The sequence below is a fragment of the Cryptotermes secundus genome, unplaced genomic scaffold (assembly GCF_002891405.2).
Source record: "Cryptotermes secundus unplaced genomic scaffold, Csec_1.0 scaffold295, whole genome shotgun sequence".
Taxonomy (NCBI): Eukaryota; Metazoa; Arthropoda; class Insecta; order Blattodea; family Kalotermitidae; genus Cryptotermes; species Cryptotermes secundus.
In genome coordinates, this window is record NW_019729213.1 from 847,281 (window position 1) to 869,774 (window position 22,494).

Consider the following 22,494-nt stretch of genomic DNA (forward strand, 5'->3'; position numbering starts at 1 on the left):
AGCATACGATTCAGTTAGAAGGGAAGTATTGTACAATATTCTGATAGAGTTTGGGATACCGATGAAACTAGTTAGGTTGATTAAAATGTGTTTAAATGAAACGTATAGTAAAGCCTTTGTAGGTAAACATTTGTCTGTTAAATTTCCTATCCAGAATGATCTAAAACAAGGAGATGCTTTATCGCCGCTGCTTTTCAACTTTGCTTTAGAATATGCCATTAGGAAGGTCCAGGGAAACCAGGTGGGACTGAAATTAAACGGGACACATCAGCTGTTGGCCTATGCCGATGATGTGAATCTACTGGGTGATAATGTAGATACCATAAAGAAAAACACACAGACTTTAACTGACACAAGTAAAGAGGTTAGTCTAGAAATAAACACAGAGAAAACTAAGTATATGTTGCTGTCTCATTACCTAAATGCAGGACAAAATCATGATAGTATAAAGATAGGAAACAGATGTTTTGAAAATGTGGCACAATTCAGATATTTGGGAATAGTGATAACAGATCGAAACCTGATTCAGGAGGAAATTAAAAGGAGATTGAACTCAGGGTAATAACTGCTACCATTCAGTCCAGAACCTTTTGTCTTCTAGTGTGCTGTCCAAAAACATAAAAATTAGAATATACAAAACTATAATTTTTCCTGTGGTTCTGTATGGGTATGAAACTTGGTCTGTGACATTTAGGGAGGAACATAGACTGAGGGTGCTTGAGAACAGGGTGTTGAGGAGAATATTTGGACCAAAGAGAGATGAAGTGACAGGAGGTTGTAGAAAACTGCATAATGAGAAGCTTCATATCTTGTACTATTTTCCAAGTATAATTAGAATGATCAATTCAAGGAAGATGAGGTGGGCAGGGTATGTAGCACGAATGGGGGAGACGAGGAATGCATATAGGATGTTGGTGGGAAAGCCAGAAGGAAAGAGACCAACCAAGGGGAAAACCAAGGCGTATGTGGGTGGACAATATTAAAATGGATCTTAGAGAGATAGAATGGGATGGCATTGATTGGATTGATCTGGCTCATGATTGGGACCAGTGGAGGGCTCTTGTGAACACAGTAATGAACCTTTGGGTTCCATAAAATGCTGGGAAATTCATGAGTAGCTGCAGAATTGGTGGCTCCTCCAAAAGGCCTCAGCTCCAAGAGTAAGTAAGCACGTAAGTCATAGTGTAGTGGAATGGAGCGTGGAGTTTTGAGGCAGAACAATCAGTATGGAGGACTGCAAAATGAGCAGCTGATGGAGCTGAGTAGCCAGCTTCCCTTCTGAAAACCTCTGGTACCTATTTGATAGGAGGCCGGTCTGTGGGAATCTAACCCCAGTAATCCAACCTGTTGCCAGTCACCTGAGTGAGGATATGGTCCAGTAGCAGGCTCATGTGATCATGGTAATGAACCTTCAGACACTGTGAAGGGCAGAGAATTTCTTGAGCAGATGAACAACTATTAACTACTCAAGAAGGACTCTGCTCGATTGTGATAGTTAGACTTTGAGACTTCTTCTGATAAAGTTGTATGAATTCATATCTGGGGTGTGTTTGAAAGAATTTGGGTTTCAAAGGCAGTTCTTAATATTCTGATTTGGTTCAGTCTAGGCTACTAGCCCTGCTACCACTCTCCTTATATCCATATGACTTTTCCCATATCCAACTTGGTTTTCTACCCTAATGGTGGCAGCAACATGTTCCTCCAAAACATCAGTAAACATCCAAAATCTATACAGTATCACATCTGAGAAGACAGTAATATCCAGCACTCCTAGTAAATGAATGAATGGTGAATGTATGAATAAATACAAGTGATTATATACTCAAAAATATTTATTCTGTATGATTTTCTAGGTGCAGCATCAGCCTCAGACTCAACAATTGTTGCTAGCTTACCAGTACCTTGATCCCCGATATCGAGCATACATGCTACAACCTTCAACCAGTAGTAGTGGCGAGTACTTTGTCAGCTGGCCAACAGCTCATGGGTCACAGCAGCAGCAGCACGGTCATAATGACGCAACTAGTCATCATCAGTCTTCAGTTACGAAGACTTCTTGTGAGGCACCAACACGACATGGGTCATCTAAAGGTTACCACCAAACAAACGGTGTTGCAGCAGCTGGACCTGGTTCGTTTCTTGTAGTATATCCATTCTGTTGTGCTGGATAACATGCACATAGTTCTTTGTAATGATGGGTGCTGTCATTACTGCATACAAAATAAACACTAGCTATGTGATATTCAGGCATCAGAATTCTCATGTAATGCAATATGTTCCTCTGCTGTGCAGCAGTTGTGTTCTTCCAGCCACCACTAACAGTGCTGCCCATTAGCCTCCATCATGCAGGTGCCATTACACTTATAGTGATTCCAGTTTTAGCACTGTCACTTCACTGTTCCTGTGCAGCATCATCCATGTATTAAAATTCGCGATTTGAAAGCTCGTTGTTTCTTCATATTGTTTAGTATTTAACACTATATTGTTCAGCCTAATTGGCCATCATCAGGTGTATAAGAATGTATCTGAAAACTGCTGCTCTGCTGTTATGCTGTTGTATTTTTCCCATTTTACAAGTAATGTGAAATGCTTATAAAATGTTTTATTCTAATTAATTGATGGGTCCGGTGTATCTGTAATATGTAATAATGGGTTATATTAGTGTTTTATTTAAGAGATAGATGTTGTATTCTAGCTCTGTGATTGTAATGTTACTTACATTTTCGGTGTGTTGGTTTCTTTCCTTTGTTCTGTGTGTAGCTGTTCTGGTTGTTTCATGTAGTGGTTCTGTTTTATATAGTGGGGCAGGTCGTGTGTGCTGCTTAACTGGTATTCATTTCGTGCAATGTTCTGTTTGTTTGTACTATGTGTTTTAGTGGGCAGTCTAGGCATTTAATTGGTAGATGCCACTTTTGTTTTATCTGCCTCTTCGTGGATGTTGTTTTGTAGTGTGTTTCACAGTTGTAACTGCACTTCATATTTTGTGTCCCCTTAAATAGTTTTGTGATTTTTCTTGTTCCTTTTCTGCTGCGTGTGAAAGTGACCCATTTTGATTTTTGTTGTTGAGGGTTGATGTCTGTATTCCGTTTCTGTGTGAGGATGGATGTTTTTTATTTTGTTTAATCTGTTTACTGAGTAGCTGATACCTGATACGAGTATTTTATGTTTTGCTAGTTCATACGTGGGTGTGTTCTGCCAGTTGGTTATTGATTTAATGGACCTATTTGGTTTATGTAATTTTATCATGGTGTGGAGGTTTGGGGGTGCTGGGTTTATGTTTGTATATCTCCATATGATTTATTTTTGTATGTTGTTACATTGTTTTAGTGTTTGCGTCTTTGTAGTGTTACTGTTGATTACTGGGAAATGAAAGACCAGGCAGGCTGAAAATCACATTCTATTAAGAGTTTTCCTAATGCAGCTGACAGATTCGTGTAACTGGCAAACCCCATTCCTCATACTTACTGGAAGACAGTTTACTGCAATAAAAGAGGGGGATATAAAGAAAAATATGAATTATGTATTTCTGTAATTGAAGCAAATTTTATAGATTATGTTTCGTTAACACGCCATCTTCATTTTAATTCCTTTTGTCTGAATACAAATACCAAACAAAATTATCAGTTGATACTTATGACATGCAGTGATTTTACTCCCTGAAACATTTCCAGTAGTACTTACCTGGGATGCCTGAAAATCACCACGCATGACCTCAGTGTGTCATAAAGGTTTGTTAATGGATACCAACGGTATGGAGGAACCTACTGCCTCCATATTTAAGGTAGAAGCCTTCTAACAAACTACACGTTGTTATAGACTAGAAGACAGTAATTTTTACGGTCACCATCATGTGAATATCAGATCTCACAGAAACAAAAAAATTCGTTAAGAAGCATGGTTGTGTTTGAAATGTTATTTAAGTTCATGAGAAAGTGACAGATTGAATGTAAAATTTGCTTAAATTCTTTTGTTTCAGGTGTTAGTAGTAAGTCTTCAAAAGGTTCAGGGAACAATAATAGCAGTAAAAATCAGCAACAGCATCATCATCAGCAACAGCAACAACAGTCCTCACATTCTCACAACTTGTGCAACCCATGTGTGCAGGCCAGCAACCAAGATAGTTCTAGTCTGGAAGCTTATGACTTAGCAAGTCCATGCTGTGATCCACATTGTGTACCTTCTGCTAGGAGGCGATCTCGCCATCATAAAGAACATCGAAATGGTCATAAAAACACCTCCAAAAATCATTCAGATTCTAAAGGTATTGACTATAAAACACTAGTACTGGAAAATGTTACATATCGTGCACTATAATGAGAAACAAAGGTAGAAATAAGAAATACATGTGTAAAATGTATTTTCTGTTCATTCTCACATAATGGTAGCTTCTGTAAGTCAGATTTAGTTAAAATTAGTGCAGTTACATAAAGTATCTACTTAATAATTTGATGCAGGTTCAAAAGAAAAAAGTACTCGCTCTTCTTCTCAACCTGCAGTACATCCAGCTGCTTCCAGTGTTGTACCACAACCTCCACAGCCACGTGCTCATCGCTACTTCAACTTTGGTACTGGTCTCGTTAGTCAGTGCAGCCTGCATTCTTGCACTTCCAGTGAACTGAGTTGTACGATGCCTGGTGGTGCAGGAGGAGAAAGCAGTGCAGCATCATACACCACATCACTCAGTACTGATACATTATACTGGGATCCATCTTGTGAGGTATGCGACAGATTAGTGAGCATTCCATTTTAGTTTTAATAATTCTTAGTATTTTCATTTACAGACTGATAATATAGACGTGGAATGAAAAACACAAACTTTCTTATAAATACTGTCCCAGTTCTTGAGTCAACTTAACCCTTTCCATGATGAGGTTCCTTCTTCATAAAAGAAATGAAGATTCATTTGTTTTTTTTATATATTTATGGCAATGCAAGTTTCCCTTTTCATAAAGCCACAAGTACTCAGTTATACAGAATCCTTTTGACTTCACATTAACCAGACATTACAGTCAAGTCAGTAGCTCTCCTGCTTTGTGTTTATGGTGTTCCAGGTTAGAGTCTCAGCCCAGAGACCCAGCTACTCTGACTGGGGTTCCTTACATGATTTCCTCTTTCCCCCCAGAGAAATGCCAGTACAGCACCTCAAATTATGCCATGACCGCCTCATTCCATGTCCTTTGCCTTTCATGACTTACTTATCAATGATAAGGGACCGGATTTTAATGCAAATGCATATTTCTTTCTTGCAACCAGAAAGTATGCTCGTTTGGATGAATTACTTCATTTCTTAAATTTTTGACATGGTTTGATGGTGCATATAAATGCATATTTTGCCTGCTTTATGAATAAGCATAATATTTTCGAAGATCTCTATCTATACTGCATATTTCCTTTTTAAAATATTTATCATGTATATTTTTTAATTTTATGTTCAAATTTTCAATCATGGTCGTGTGTATACAATTTTTCTTTTCCATATTAGAATATGTTGCATAATTGACTCAACATTTGGTCATGATTCACGTTTCTGATGCAATACCCGGGACGGGACTTCCCCGATCCCTCTACTCGCAACTTGCCTGATCCGCATACCATCAATGTGGCCGCAAAGAGATTAGTCAGAAGCATTCACATGCAGCCTCTAACAACGTAATACTATTCAACTGATAAGGGATTTCACTTATTTATTTCTGAAGTCTCCATGAGGAGACTTCTTCATTTGAAACTGGGGGCCATTCACATTAGTGGTGACTAGTCTGTAGTTGTTTGTTTAGCTTTCTGTAGTCATGCCAAAAGTGAAAGTAAGTCAGAAAACTAAATTACAGCTGTATCAGCGAGAGTTCGAAGGAGAGATGATAAGTACGGATAACGAAATTCTCTATCGCCGAGCGTGTGAGAAAACGGTTGTGAAAAACGTTTTCAAGTGGTTCAGCATTTGAACACTAATATACACAAAGAGAATATTAAAATTAAATCAACGAAAAGTGCTCCTGTTCAAAAATTGCTTAGTGAATTTTCTAATAATAGTCTCTCAGTTTTCCTTTGATTTATGCGAATCCTTTTTAGCGGCAGATATTCCGCTGTGGATGCTAACCAATCCTACTCCGAGAAACTTCATAGAGGAGTACAGAGAGTGCGAAGTGCCGGATGAATCTACTGTGCGCAAAAATTACGTGAAGCAGTGTTAGGATCTTACAATTGAAAGCATTAGAGATAAGATTCAAGATAATTTTGTGTGGGTATCAATCGACGAAACACAAGATTGTGAGGGACGGTTTATTGCAAATTGTTTAGTTGGATCCCTTAATAAGAATGAACAATCTACCCCATATCTTCTTGCGATAGAGCAATTTGAAACCACAAATAGCTCCGCAGTTTCCGAATGACTGATGCCGCAAGTTATATGATTAAAGCCGGTACTGCTCTTAAAGTTATATTTCCAAATATGACACATTTGACATGCCTTGCCCATGGGTTGCACCGTGTTGCAGAAACAATTCGTGCAAATTTTCCGCTTGTTGAGAAGTTGGTAATAAGGTATTTTTTAACGCGCCATACAGAAAAGAAGCCTTTAAAGCAGTAGCACCAAGCGTTCCACTCCGCCAGAACCAAATTTTAACGCGCTGCGGCACGTGGCTGTGTGCAGCGAGTTATTATGCCGAACATTTAGAAACAGTTAGGAATGTCGTGAATACATTTGATCCCAAAAGTGCAGCATCAATTCAAATTGCCCAAGATGTACTAAAAAACGCAGAACTAAAAACTAATATTTCCTATATATCTGCTCACTTCTCACATCTTCCATCCGCCATTTCCTCACTGGAGGCAAGTAATAGCAATACCACTTGTTAACTATGTTCAAAGCCACTGTTTCCAACTTGAATTCGGTTCCTGGAAAAGTTGGTGAGGTAGTAAAGGAAAAAGTACACAGCATTCTTTAAAAAATCCAGGATATGAACAAATTTGTGAAGTTGAAGAAATTTTAGCCGGTAAACGTACTGAACTGCCAAGTAAAAAATCACTAACAGTGGAGCAAATAGTGACTTTTGTACATGGGCCCCTAAGTTCCTTTGAGGTGGAAAGAAGTTTTACCCGCTATAAGGCCATCTTACGAGACAGTAGGAGGCGACTACCTACGGAAAACCTAAAACATTTAGTAACTGTGAACTGCAACAGAAGAGAAGTTGAAAGTTCGGAGAGCTAAATGTGAGTACCATTGGTTTTTTAAATTTGTAATGAAATATGTTGGCTTTGTTGCATGATTTATATTTAAGTATAGCTTTTTATTGCAAGTGAATCATTCAGTGATTACATAAAATGAACTTAAATATTGATTTGTTGGTCTTAAAATAATGTAAAATAAATTTTAATATTTGGTATAAATTTTTATGTGCATATTATAGTGCATATTTCAGAAGTGTTTCATGCATAAATGCATACATATTTAAGGGGTTATTAGGGCATAAAACTCTGGTCCCTACTTATCATTCTACCATTTTACATTGGAGTCAGGATAGCTCAATTGGTATGCAACAGGCTGTTGGCCGGATAGCCCTGGTTCTGTTCCCGATAGTGCTTTATTTTTCTCATCACCACAGTCTCCAGAGTGATGTTGAGGCCCACCGAGCCTCTTATACAGTGGGGATGGGGGTCTCTCTCCCTGGGGACAGAGCAGCAGGGGCGTGAAGCTGACTACTCACCTCCATCTAGTGCCGATGTCAAGAAAGGTGGAGCTATACCTGCACTCCCACATATGTCTTCATGGCATAGTGCTTAAGTAATTAAGAACAGAGAATAATTTACCTTTTTACCTTACCATTTTCATTATATAATCTGAGCTACTGTCAGTGCCATTAAATAATCGTAAATATGCGTTTCAAGGTGGGCCATGACCACTGCCTTCCACATCCTTATCCAATTCATGATTAACTTATCATCCTACCATTAGACACTCTCTAATTTGAGCTGTTGGAAAAGTCATTAAATAAACTGTGAATAAATAAATCCTACCGATTTTATTGAATGAAATGTGCGAAATGTTGAACAGCGCTGAGTTGAGTATGAAGTACATTACAAATACTATCAGCGATTATTGTCACATATTGTGAATGGCTAGACAGAACTCTTGTGCTGTGGACATGTTGAACAAGTGTGTGAAAAATTATTCAGTTAAATACACATATGATTTATTATTCCAGGGACCTGTTGCAACTCGAAATCATTCCAGCAAATCAACTACTAAACAAGGAAATTCCGGCTTGTATCATCAGCACCATCAGTATCCTTCCACTTCACAGCAACAAGGCACTAATTTCGCATCTTACAATCCCGCTAAACCCGCTAAGTCTTGGGACAATCTGACGACCAAAGCTTTTGGAGGGTATGGATTTGGCTACGGCTATTTAGATACAACATCTGTGAAGGGTGTAAATGCGGGAAAAGGGAGTCACAATCGGACACACAGTACAAAGGTAAAATAGAATTATATTAACAGAAATGAGTACCAGGAATTAAATAATTTTCCTGGGGAGTAAAGCGCGGCCGGCACGTAAGGCTGACAACCTTACTCCATCTTTGAGCCGATTGTCTAGGTGTGGGATCCTCAACATCTCCCAACCTTATGGGCCTTCACAGCCTGGTACAGGGATAGTTTTACTCTTTTTTTATTGAGTTAAACTAGACTTGCAAGCAGGCAAGAAATTTATGATTTTAAATAAACTGGCTAATGCACATTCTGTTATGAATATATTATCTTATATGTTTTCCCATTATTTAATAAGACGTGGGTTAACAATATTTATGTTTTTGACAGTCCGATATTGTACATTTCAATGAACATCAGTATTGAAAACAAACGTTGTGATTGACAGATATACTGTACATTATATATATATTAGTGATATCCACAACAGGATGCCTAACTTGCGAATATAAATTATATTGTACTGTTAATCATTTACTGATGTACTTATCTGTAGTGAACCAGCATATTTACAATTGTTGGTATCCAAAATACAAGTACATATTCAACAGTTAATTGACAAAGGTAAACATTCATCACAAAGATTAAATGATATGTCATTCAAAAAACAGATATAGTTTAATTGATACTGTGGATCAGATTAAGAAAAGTGTATGTTTTGCTGTTGAGAGAAAGGATGCCTGTCGTTATTAAATGCCATTATTGGATCATTCATTCTACTTTGGGAAGTAAACAGGTTGATAATTTCAGTAAGAGAAATCGGTTAAAGTAGCGCTTGATATCTGAGGAAAGAGAAAAAGTAAAACCTTGACAAATTTGAAAAACGTGTAAAATATGTATATGTGGATACTTGAGATTACAAATGAATATAATTCTTTTCTTTTATTATTTTTACATAATTAAGCAACATTAATTTGTCATTTCTTACAGCATTTCTCTCTTATATGAAATAATTTATAATAATTTCTAAAAGCATTTAATGAAGAGCTGTAATTTAAGACTGAAAACCACTGCTTTAAATATAATGCACAGAAATGTTTACATCTCCTGCATGCTCTTATGTAATATGATAATGATCAGTCACTGTTAAATGGAGTTAAGATTTTATAATATCATTAACCCTTTAAGGTCTGTATATTTGCGTTTATGACACCTCATGAATTTGATACGTATTTTGTTAGATTGTAAACAGTTGCAGATATATTGGGTTTTCAGACTTTATCCATCGTCCTGGTTTTTAAGATAACTAAGAAAAACACGACGTTTCGGAAACTGCATCTGTTTCCGTCCTCAGGTGAGGGAAAACACCTATTCTGTTGGGTCCCTTAGAAAGAGCTAGCCTCAATCACTGGTCTTTCTAAGGGACCCAACAGAATAGGTGTTTTTCCACACCTGAGGATGGAAACAGATCCAGTTTCAGAAACGTCATGTTTTTCTTAATTATCTTAAAACCAGGACAGTGGATAAAGTCCGAAAACTCAATATCTCTGTGTGTTATACACCATTGTCAGAATCCTATAGTAACTAATTGTAAACAGTTGTGGGGCCCAGTCTAGCACTGGTTAGTGTAAGACTGAATCTGACAAAGGAACTACACCCATACACTCTGCACCGATTAGGAATAAGGGAAGAACTGAAGAATGCTGTCTTCTCTGATGTCAGACCATGTTTTCTGGTAGAAGTTTACTGACATTTTGGAAGAATATACTGCTTCTATTTTCAGGGTTTAAGAATATGGTAAGCAAGCACTGAGCAGACCAGAGTAACTCTTCCTGTTGATCTTTGGCTTACACATTGATCCTGATGATGCAAGCAATATGTTCCTTCAAAATGTCAGATCTTGCAGGCCTTCTTGGCATGAACATGAACTCTGCTCATGTTCACAGGGAAGTGACTTTAAAAACTATGAATAGAGCTGATAATGCACTTGATGTAAAGTTACTTTTGTGGGTTATTTAATAACGCTTTCTGTATCAAAACTGTAGTGTCAGATGATGGGAAAACTAATAAATTATGAATTGGAAAGTATTAGAGGAAGCGGCCAATGCCTGAACAATCATAGCACTTGCCTGGAAGGCCTGAAGAAAACCACTGAAGACCTGTAAGATTTGAGGCTTTCACGGCGGTGACTATGAAGAAAGCAGTCTTCTGGGATTTGGCACCGTGTATATGTGGTGTTAACCGACGTTTCGGAGGAACGTATCGCCCCCATCTTCAGGGTTGAAGAAAAAGTATAAGTAAATCTGCAAGCGACAACACCGTAGGACACGGTAAAGCAGACTGTTAACACCACATATACACGGTGCCAAATCCCAGAAGACTGCTTTCTTCACTGAAGACCTGTCTGTATAGCTAGTGTCCTGGCCTAGATTTGAAACGAGCACCTTGCAAATACATGTCTAAACCGTTACCTCTAGACCAGCCTGTTCAGTGAAGCAATGCTGTGAATAGTTAACTATCATCTTGTGTTAGGGGAAGGTAAGTGAAAGCAAAAGGGAGGGTGTATGGAAAAATGTTTTTCAAACTGCAAGGTGTTATGTGGATCAGTGTCTTGATCGAGCTGCATCAGCCATGTTCCAGTCGCGAATCTATGGAGGAGGGAGGGGTGGATTAGTATTTGTAACTATATTTAGCATATACCTTTTTTGTTAGGTCAGTGGAGACATGGGAACTACAAAACTGCAAGACTGTTAGACACATTACACTGCTATGTTTATTGGACTTCTGGTTTCGTCCTTCCGTGTCATATTATGAAGAAAGATACATTGTTCATAAATGGACTGAAAATAGAATCTATATGATATGAAATGTATACAAGGGGGTGCTGGAACAGTTCATGTGAAGTAATGAATACTCTATGAGCTGAACAACCATGGAATTGGGGTTCAATTCCCAGCAGGGTCGGAGATTTTTTCTTTTTTCCATGCCATTCAGACGAACTCTGGAAACCAACCAACTTTCCATCCAGTTCTGAGGTTCAGAATGTGAGTGCCAGACTTCCACTTTCCTATATTTCTTCATGTCATGGTACTTAAATACAGGGACAGCTTTGCGTTTTAACTTTTACATGACAGCTATAAATTGTTTTATGTTTTTAAACTTCCAGTTATTAAGATGTTTATGGCTGTGAATTAGTTTCTATCATGTTTTGGAAATACCCATTTTTAACTTAGTCTGCTATGAAATTACATATTTGAGTGAATATTTAATAAATTATCCAAAGACTTGAGTTAGGTGATGTATTGTTTCATGACTTGCATCAGCTTGTACAAATCATAATGAAGGAAATATGAAAATTGTGGAAAGGAGATAGAACATTGTGACTTAATGATTTGGACATGCAGACAGTGTTCTTAAACATGAACATCAAACGCAGATGGAAGTTTCACATAAGACACTGTAACCGTACGCATCCTTCACGGAAAGTCTTATTTGTTTGTAAGTAACGGTTAAGTTTAGCTGTAGAAATGAGATGCCCCGGAGGGCTCATGGTCCTCTGAACTGGCCTTTGGTTGCGAGGGACAGAAGGGAGGTTGGTGAGTCCATTGCATTCAAGGGGGAGTAGGTATACCTTCTTTCATCCGTGCCTGTGGGGGTGGAGGACCTGTGGATCGAAGCTTCGAGAACGTTCGAGAAGGTGTGCAGACCGGAAGGGGTCCGTGCATTTGGTCATGAAGCCCTCCCGATGGAAAGTTCAAGATGGCTAAGAACGTGGTTTCTGGAAGCAGCAGCGGGGGTAAGGGGTCAGTTAGTGAGTAAAAGCCGGGGAGTGAGGGAGTAGAAGCCAGGTAGTGAGGGTGTTCCTGTGGAACCTGTGCTAGGGGGTTAACCGATCGAGCCCGCATCCAAAAAACGACGTAAGCGAGCCAACACCCGTGTACCCCTGGGATATAAGACTCATTCCGCTGAATTTAGTCGAGGCATACACCGCGTGGAAGTAAAGCGTGTGGGGCAGGTGTAACACATAATATTACAATGAAAACAGGAGAGGATGTACGAATAATATCAAAGAAAACAATTTTTCCCAACATATTTCATGGTATTCTTATGCTTACAGGCAGGAAGCTCATCACAACAATGCCGCAGTGGAGACAGACGCCTTCAAGGTATGACTTCTACAATGGTTAATCTATATGGCCATGGACAGCATCACCTCCACTACGTGCAGCCAACAAAATCAACAGAAAGTCTTCTTCTACTTCCAAAATATGCTGTGGATCCTACACTTTCTGATTCAAGTCTTAGTTGTGACTGTTTAGATGTGACATCACCTGTAGCAGATAGTTCTGTTCATGCATCGAGATTCTTTCCAGCCTCCAGTCCTAATGTTTCTTCGGCTGTTGAATCTAACCATGGAAATATGTACCATCAACAGCAAAATTTGCAGAACAAAGCTAGTCAAACTGATAACAAGAAAAGCACGCAGAATGGAGGGGCTGAAATAACACGTCTGTGACATTAAACTGTATATTAGAATCAGTATAAAAAACACATTAACAAAGCTGCAGAAATTCTAAAATGAAGACAGCATAATAAGTATTCTCAAGATGTGCTAGTCATATTTTCTTTTAAGTATACTGGTATTGAAATTGAAACAGACAATAATATATACAATAGTGTAATGGGCTGAGTGAATCTAAAACACAAAAAGTTTGAAAAACAGGCTTAAATGACATTCATTTGAGTTTTGCGATGTCAGATAGAATGGAACTTTATGACCCTGCAATTCCAAAATGAAAATTGGGAAACATTTTATTTTATGGAATGAAAAGGATTTAAATCCTATATGTGATCTCTGGTATCAGCACTGGAATAGGTGTATACCACAATTATTCTTTTGATTTTGGGAGTGCCATAAGCCTTCATCTTCAGTGATATTGGGTTTTTGGACTTTATCCATCGTCCTGGTTTTAAGATAACTAAGGAAAACACGTTTTGGAAACTGGATCTGTTTCCGTCCTCAGGTGAGCACGGAAACAGTTACTGTCCAGTGATTGAGGCTAGCTCTTTCTAAGGGACCCAACAGAATAGGTGTTTTCCATCACCTGAGGATGAAAACAGATCCAGTTTCCAAAACGTGTTTTCCTTAGTTATCTTAAAACCAGGACGATGGATAAAGTCTGAAAACCAAATATCTCTCTGTGTTGTACACCATCGTCAGAATCCTATAGTAACTACTTCATCTTCAGTACTTTGATCCAGCAAATATGCATTAAATATCAGAATTTAATTTTGTAATTTCAGTAATTATGCAATGAATATACTCTTGTAATATACAGTACTCAAGTATATTGAGTACAAAATTCTATACAGTTTTTAAGTTTTTACAGATAACTGGGGCAGGCAGTAACATAGTTGGTTTAGGCACTATGTTACAAGCCAGAAGGTGATAGGTTTGATTCCTGATGAGGCCATTGGAATTTTCAATTGACCTAATGCTTCCAGCCGCACTATGGCCCTGGGGTCGACTCAGCCTCTAACAGAAATGAGTACCAGTTATCTTTCGGGGGGTAAAGGGTAGTCGGTGCGTAAGGCTGACAACCTCGTCGCCATCTGAGAGCTGATTGTCTAGAGAAAATGTGGGAGTCTCAGCATCTCAGAACCCTATGGCCCTCACTGTTCTGCTACAGGGATAGCCTTACCCTTTTACAGATTAAAATTTCTCAGCAGTAAGAAGTATTGCACTTATGGTTTCTGCCAATTCCCCTCTTCCCACACAGAATGACTACACCCATTTTTGAATATTGGCCCTCTGTAGTGTCATGATAGCCTGTAACCAAGCAAGTCAAGCATTAATAAGACACTTTCTTACGTATGTAGACAGGTTCCTTACAAATCCAATGACCAAAAATTTCTTGCTTAATTCTACTATAAGCCACCTGTTTAACCTACAAACTTTCATATGTATATATCACATTATGGCAGATCATCTGGGGAGAATTTACTAGAGTATATCACTATGAAAGCTTCAAAGGTTATATTTTAATTTAATTCAGCCTTCAGCTTTGTAGCTGATGTCTTGTTCCAATTAACATGTAATCTATCTACGTACCTTAAACTTGATCTCCGTGGCCTGTATTCTGCAAGAAAACTATACCGACCAAGTGACCGCTGCTTGTCGGTGAAATTAGTGCCACTATGATCTAGTGGTCAAAGTTCCTGGCTACAGATACAGAGAACCCAGGTTCGATTCCCTTTGCTACCAGATTTTCTGAGAAGTAGTGGGTCTGGAACAGGGTCCACTCAGCCTCATGAGGATAATTGAGGAGCTGTTTCAAGGAAATGGCAGCTCTGGTCTAGACAACTGAGATTAATAGCCGTGGGGATCCATTGCACTGATCATGCGACACCTTCTGTCCACTAAAGTTGGCACTCTGTCTACCTACCTAGTCAATTTTCTTTGTTTCATAACACAGTGATAATTAATTATCATTGGCACAAAACATAAGAAATGAAGTTATGAACTGGAGCTCAAATGAATGATGACTTTCAAGAATATTCTAACTTGGTGGAAGCAGGATACAAATATAGTGATCTTTGTTTCACTCAGCCTACAAGAATTCATACGTAGATATAATACAGTGCAGAGTAATAGTAAACCAAGAAAATCATACAAGTGTGACAGGTGAGAGCTCTATATTTCCTGGCCTACACGTCATTTATATGAAGTAGGTTCATGTAGCATATGTAAGAAAAGAAATTACCTTGATGAATAGGTCTCTGTTGAAATTTCCTACAAAATAAATTTATATGATGTCATTATAAAGAAAGTCAAGGCCTATTTTATTTGAATCCTCAGAATGTATTTTAAAGTGTGTTTGATATATTATTTACAGCATTAAACACTGTATATTATTTGTACTTATTATGACTAGTAGAAATCAACTGAATAAGCCAAACTTGTAACCAAAGTTTTACTTACATGCAAAACTTCTGAAGACCTACTGTTATTATTTTCCAGTTTAATTCCAAATTGAACATAGCATTAATCAAAGGTTTGATAAGACAGCGTTTACCAAAGATATCATCCGATTGAGTTTGTGGCTATGCATATCAACTTACAATCGGTATCTGTGATCATTTATAACAGAATTTCTATACCAGACAGCAGAAATTCTGACATAACAATGATGTCCTGTATATAAAGAAAAAAACAAGTGATGTATAAGAAGGGTATTTAATATCTAACATGTATAAAGCTTGCCTGAATACAGAATTGTGTTCATATAAACATTCTAAGTATCTTTGTTATTAATAAAATTATGACATCACAAAAAGTTGATTACTTCATTCTTAATTTTTAAAATTATAATGGGAGATTCAGTAGAAATTTTCTACCAGGTCACCAATGTCAGAACTTGGAATCACCATTATGAACCAGAGTTGTCATGCAGTACAAGCACCTGCAGTCCCTCGCCCCACGAGGGATCACTTTAAACTTCTGTTTGTGCAATTTCTGTATCTCCATATCTCTGACTAAAGCATTCAGAAAAAAAAAAAAAGCTTATGCTGAGATACAGCAGACTATATAAAACTGGTTTTATGAAAAGCTTATGGAATTTTATAAGAAACGCGTCCAGTAAGTCACCAGGATGTATACCTGAATGCTTGCTTGATTTTTCATGTAACTGGGCCAAAGATGTCTCTGGTGATTGGCATCTGGCACATTTCTATTGAATCTTTCTTACTGATACATTGTTGTATCAGTGTTGTTGTATCATTGTTGTACATTGTTGTTTTTATTAACATTTTGTGTCTTCAATTCTGTAGGCCATTGCTTTGTCCAAGGACCCTTGGGTTTAGTTTCTCATATCATTGTACCTTACACTATTTACTGTGACCCCTTTTTGTTGAAAGTAGTCACATGATAGTGGGTTTGTATCCTAAGCTTGATGGGTGAGTAGATACACTGAAATGTTCTGGATAGGAATTAATGTGGTGTTCTATATGTTTAAAGAATCATAGTTGAGAGGACTGTTCTGGCCTGCATTTCTTGAAGCCTTTCAATCATTTAACTGTAATGACAACAGCATGAACATCTGTTATAAAGATAAAAGCCACAGTCTTCTTCCCAAAACTTATTGGTACTTTTACTTTCATGAGGGGTAACCACCATAAATGTTTACAGTTATCTGTTCTTTTTGTTTCAGGCTGAGGTTGGTCCATGTCTTGACACTATGAAAATGTCAGAAATTGGATGAGATTTGTCATTCTCAAATCACCTTAGGATCCTATTCATATCAATTTATGAGGCACTCAACACCAAAACCCCCTCATGCAGAGTTGCTTTTGTTAGATGGCAGGAACCACTGAGGCAAACTGATGTCAGTTTTACAAATTTTAAGGTTTTCATAGTGATAATTTTACAGAGTTTAGCTGGGTTGTGACACTGTAGTTTAGTAGGTGAATCCTGACATTTTGAAGGAACATGCCACCAACTTCATGGTAGAAATGTTGAGGCTGGTGCAGTTATACAGGCAGACTGTAAGGAATGTTGTCTGTATTTTAATTATAAGTCATCTCTGATCTTCCATGAAGAACACTTTTACTGCTGTGAACAGTGTTCTTCTCAGTCACTCCAGTGGTCACTTTTCTGCTCCAGTCTTCACTCCTGAGAGATTTATTCCTTCCTGTGTTCTGAAAACTTTGAGAGAATTATGGTACAAATTGTGTTTCAAAGTTTGGGTCCATATCTGTTAGTGCTGCTGGATCAGCTCCATGTTCTCAAATACCTGTAATGACCCTTGTAATAAATAGAAATTGTGATGTCTTATTCCTAGAGTATTTTCTTATGATATTTTACTGTTGCTTCATTATGTTTTCTACTAGCTTGGTAACTCATTTGTAAGACATCGAGGTGTGTGGTGAAACCTGCAATGCTTAACCAAATAGCTGTTCTTGTAGAATTTAGCTTCACACTGACCACATTTGTAGGATGGTCGTAGCAGTTTGAGTGGACCAGTGTGTTGCTGTCTTGCATGAGTGAGCAAATCGATATTCTTTACAAAACCGTCAAAGCACATTGCACACTGAAATTGTTTTAACATCTCTACATATGAAGCACAACTACAGAATGTATCATCCTCTATTTCCAAAGCAGCAGGATGCAGTGTCTTTGAAATGACATTTTTCAAATCCTTATTGAGCACTTCTGAAGTATCATCCTGTGTATCAGCTTCTGAATACTTTTTAGAAATACATCTGTCCTCATTTATAGAAGCAGTGGGTTTGTCCTTTGCTATATGTCTGAGCTTGATGACTGATATATCTTTATCATACTCTGGCCTTCTTATACCTGTTTGGAAATGTACGGCATCTGGGGTACTTGTTACCAATTTTGAAATTGATTTACGACTCTTAATTTGCTTTCTTTTGAATGAGAAAAAAGATTTCCAAGCTGAAACTGGCTTGATTTTTGATGGCTTTGGTGTGTGTTTGGTCACTACTTTTGTATTTGTACTACAGGAAATATTTTCTTTGCTAGATTTTTTAAATCTGTTGGTTTCTGGCAAATCAAACCTCAGCTTTCTCCTAATGGGGAGCTCTCTTCCAGTTCCAATATTTTTAATTTCAACAAGCTTATCAATAAAATTTCCATCAGCATCCAGTAATTGATCTGTATTCTGATTAATGAATTTTGAACTGGAATTGTATTCTGACTGATCGAGACTATAATCTTTACCCACTTTATTTCCTTTGATGCTCATCTTCATAAATAAAGCATGCAAGTTAGGTATACGTGAATCTTTCATGTCAAGAGTGTATTGCAATTTTTTACACTTTGCAGTTTTTGAACATTTTTGGCCCATGTAAATTTTGAACTCTGTGAAATGATTTTCTTCTACATGTGCTAAAAGATGTAGTTTATATTTATTTAATACTTTATATGGACAAAAGCCACATACTATGTATTTATTTGGCTCACTCTCCTGAAACATTGCAATAACATTATCTTGATGGTGCTGTCCAATGTGCAGTATTACTAAGTCATCAGTGTAAAATCTAGCATGACAGAAATAACATGAATGAAGAGAGTTAATGTTATTTTCTGTTGAAATCCTTTCCAGATGAGTTGCATGCTCATTCCGTATGTGCCCTTTAAGCCAGCTTGCAGATGAATTGTTACTGCAACAGAATGGACAGTAGAGTTTTAATGGAAAACTGCACACTTTTGCAACTACATGATTTGCTACAGTACTTGTATCTGTTGCAATAATTTCCTTCCTTATGGAATTTTCTCCTCCTGCAGCTTCCATCATAGTTCCAGGATCTGCCTCATGTAAGTCAGTATTCTTAACAATGGAAATATCAGTATGTTTATTCTCAGTAAGATTAGAACTTGTTGGTACATTTACTTCCTCTAAAACAAATGAGAAATCAATGTTCTCCATCACAGTTTCTGTACTAGTATTTGCAGACATATTATCAGTCCCTCTTGAATAGTCAGATGGAATTTATAATGCTGGATGAAAATAATGAAGTTTCTGGAACAAGAACAAAATTGCTGTAGCAGTTATGTGTTCTTTACACATAATATATGCAGAATGCTTGTGAGGCTTTCTTTGTCATGTTTTATGCAAGTATTATATTGTGATAGCTCAGATGGTATAGTGATGGGCTATGGGCTAGACAGCCAGGGTTCAATTCCCAGCAGGAACAAGAAATTGTTCTCTACACCACACCATCCTCCCTGGCTCTGGGGCTCAATCAGCCCCCTTTCCAATGGGTACTTGGGACTTTTTCCCAAGGGGCAAAGCAGCTGAAGCTGACTATTCACATACATCTACTATGGAGGTCAAGAATGTTGAAGCTATACCTCCATTCCCCCATCTCTTCATGGCGTAGTGCTTAATTAATTAATTAAGCACAGGGACAACTTCAACTTTTTATCATTTTATTATTTCATTATTAAATCATTATTAAGAGTACTGTTGACACATGCATATATATATATGATATTAATATTGAAAGTTTGTCTTGTCCAATGTCATGTTAGTGACTGGTAAACAAGATGCATTAAATCTAGATACAAAACCAATGTACTGACTTACAGTCCACTACAAAGTAATAAAAAATTGAAGCACACCGAGATCAGAGCAATGTCCAGAAGGGCAAGTCTTTAACAAGTAAAATACATGGAATGTTCTAGAACAAGACGCTATACTTTTCTCTGATCAGATCCATATATGGCCCAATCAAAGACAACAGTGAATGAAGAACTAGTGACAATTATGAACTGTATGCTTTGTATGAGGACCCCGATATTACAGCCTTTATAAAAGTGGGCAGGTTGAAATGGGCTTGTCATATTATTTGAAGAGACCAGCAATGACACATGAAATGAATTCTTAATGCCAAACCAGTGGCAGAAGATGCAGCAGGCAATGATGTTAATGCTCTGGAAGAAACTGGAAACAGCAGGTATAGGAAATACAGGGAATCTGCCCATATGGCATGCTTAACCAATCCGATCACCCAACCCAGTTTGAACATTTCTACTATCTGAATCCCCCTTATCAGCAATGTAGTCACCAACTCACAGAGAAGATCAGTATGTGATAGATTCTTGATGGGTTTCTGTAAGGTTTTAGTCCTGAGTGGTTGGGTTTGACAGAATTCTCCATTTAATCCTATGCATCAGTTTTCATGGATTTAATTTGTTGCATAAAATTTTCACCTCGGTTTCTGTCTTAGTTTCAAGTCTGTGCATGCTTTAACTAAATTTTTATTGTATATTTCCCCGACATCTCCCTTCGAAAAAGCCTGGTCTCAGGTATTTAGATAGCTGTAGTTATACTGATGTGGGTAGCCCAGTGATTGAGGTTACCTCTCTCTAAGGGACCCAGCAGAGTAGACAGTACGTGTCTCCCCCTCATCTGATGATGGAAACAGATCAAATTTCCGAAACGTTGTGTTACTTTTGGAATACTGGACGATGGACAAAGTAAAAAACCTAGTAATTCTGAGTGTTATTCGCAATTGCCAGAACCCTTTAGAATCTACTAATTGCATATTACGTACATAGAATTAACGTCTTCTTTATTATATTTCGAACATGCTCCAAGCTCTTTGGCACACATATGATAGTTATAATTAAATGCACAACATATATCACTGAAACTCTGCAGATATTATTTTAGTAACATACCCACAACTACGTGCCAAACTACACCACCATTTAAAATTTCAAACTTTACCGGTATCTGTACGGAGTTCACGCCCCGTTTACAGAATAACCAACTGTAAAACCGAAGGAAAGTCGGAATGTTGAATCAGTGCTGCCAATAATGCACGTTTCTAGTCGTACACACGCAAAGGTCTGTTCACAGCATTCACATGATTCACGTCACTGACACTATCAGTAACGTCACGGACAAGGAGCGGACCATCAGCCGAGCGATAGAACATCGGCGCTTACTTAACAATGTTTTCAGTATCGAGATTATAGAACGTGACATTATAAATGGGTAATGAACTGTAAAGCATGCGGTCCTCGCCTATGCGTGTTACTGTCCAGGCATTTGCCTAGAGAGACAGAAAAGCCACAAAACCTCAGTCAGGAGAGCCGGTGACCTGGCCGAGATTCGAACCAAGCACCTCCGAGTACAAGTGTAGAGCGTTACCTTTAGGCCAATCTGTTCTTTAAAAAAAAATATCAATTTTATGATAACGAAGGTACTCACCTCATACATACCGACAGCACAAAATTTTTAGTGCCTGACTTATTATTATTATTATTATTATTATTATTATTATTAAATATTAAGTGTATTTAAAATATTCTTCTGTCTTGAATTCTTTANCAAAATGTACCCACATAGTACCCCTAAACGATAACATTTCATTCCTATTTACTTCTGTGTTAACTCATGCTTTCTGAATATGTGAGAGCTTATATTAGTTAAAACCTGGGTAACCTTATTTGCTTCTAAAATAAAGAATGGCCTAAATCCTGTTGGTCAAAGTTGTAAATGAAGTTAAAAGTTTCAGAGGTCGATTTCCAAGTTACAGATTGTTCCGCATTTCACGTGGTTGGTGGATCGTGTATGTTGGTCGATGGGCCGAAGTGGTGTGGTTGCCATCAGGAGCGGATAGGGAACGAAGGTGGTAGACATGTGTGTATAATTTATAATTTGATTGTGTGGCGTACTGAGGGGTTGGGGACTTATGCCGGAGTGGGCATAGTGATTCCTCTCCCACCTTTACTGTTGTTAATTTCACACGTAAAAATGTAAATACGAAATAAACACTTGGTGTAAGTTTTAGTGGGCAACTCGGGGTTCGTGATGCATGTGGCCGTACTCAGGAATCTCCTACACTCGGTACAAATCTCGTTGGAAGACGTGGGAAACGCTACCCATGATTCATAATAAAGCTCAGTGTAAACATAAGAAACCACTATTTCGATGAAATTATACAACGTGTCCTATAATTTCGATCTCTTGGTTTGAGGTCTTCGAAGTTTTGAAGGTCGATGTGTAACTGATTAAGTTTTAAGAAGTGTTGTGTGTTACGTTAAAGAAGCGAAGTAAATGCTGTGATATGTTAGAATATAACTGTTCGCTGCAATGTCAAAAAGAAGCGTATCTTACATTAAACCAGAAGAACCAAGTTTCTTGAAGAGGTTAAAGGCAGAAGTAGGATATAGAGAAGCCGATACTGTGGAAACAAAGGTTGGTATTTTTCATTCACATTGTGAGTTTGGGATTATAAGTAATGTTTAAGAATTGTGGCACAAAAGGAAGCAAAACATACAAATATTCTCCTCTGATGCCACAATTTCTAGAATGTTTAACTGTAAAGGTTATTTAGTATCGATTAGTTTTTTTTACAGACTCACGTTCAACACTGTGTCCTGTAAAATTTATTAAAAGTTATTCACTTTAAAAGTTTGTCACTACATATTTCGCCCAGTGTGGTCATCATCAGGTGTTAAAATTTTTGGAAAGGAAACTGATGTCTTCTGTTGTTTGCTTATGTTTTTGATATATAAGTTATAAATCTGCATAGTT

The 22,494-nt window shown here is 37.7% G+C and overlaps 2 protein-coding genes across 10 annotated transcripts in view; one reads left to right on the plus strand and one right to left on the minus strand.

Annotated features, from left to right (window-relative positions):
- The window catches only part of LOC111865409 (transcriptional regulator EFH1), an 83,312-nt gene extending 69,896 nt beyond the window's left edge, over positions 1-13,416 (plus strand). For 4 of the 5 annotated variants that reach the window (XM_023853413.2, XM_023853416.2, XM_023853417.2 and 1 more), the window contains 5 exons: positions 1,854-2,130; positions 3,977-4,261; positions 4,455-4,717; positions 8,199-8,471; positions 12,540-13,416. In XM_023853413.2, the coding sequence (XP_023709181.1) occupies positions 1,854-2,130; positions 3,977-4,261; positions 4,455-4,717; positions 8,199-8,471; positions 12,540-12,938 (1,497 nt within the window). In that variant the 3' untranslated portion in view covers positions 12,939-13,416. The remainder of the gene's footprint in view (positions 1-1,853; positions 2,131-3,976; positions 4,262-4,454; positions 4,718-8,198; positions 8,472-12,539) is intronic. The other variant, XM_023853414.2, reaches the window with a different exon arrangement.
- A 1,277-nt stretch (positions 13,417-14,693) lies between these two features.
- Positions 14,694-20,756, minus strand: LOC111865412. 5 transcript variants are annotated; one of them, XM_033751815.1, is made up of 2 exons: positions 20,680-20,756; positions 14,694-18,966 (listed from the first exon to the last, which is right to left on the minus strand). In XM_033751815.1, exon 2 carries the CDS (start codon positions 18,901-18,903, stop codon positions 17,308-17,310), a length of 1,596 nt encoding a protein of 531 aa, XP_033607706.1. In that variant the 5' UTR covers positions 18,904-18,966; positions 20,680-20,756; the 3' UTR covers positions 14,694-17,307. The 5 variants fall into 5 exon arrangements, with proteins under 5 accessions (XP_033607706.1, XP_023709190.1, XP_033607704.1 ...); XM_023853422.2 differs by having other exon boundaries at positions 14,694-18,607; positions 20,631-20,725; XM_033751813.1 differs by having other exon boundaries at positions 20,631-20,725.
- Between the last annotated feature and the right edge of the window lie 1,738 nt (positions 20,757-22,494).

Excerpts from the sequence above, each read along its gene's own strand:
- LOC111865412 (XM_033751815.1), bottom strand. The coding sequence starts at position 18,903 with ATGTCTGCAAATACTAGTACAGAAACTGTGATGGAGAACATTGATTTC.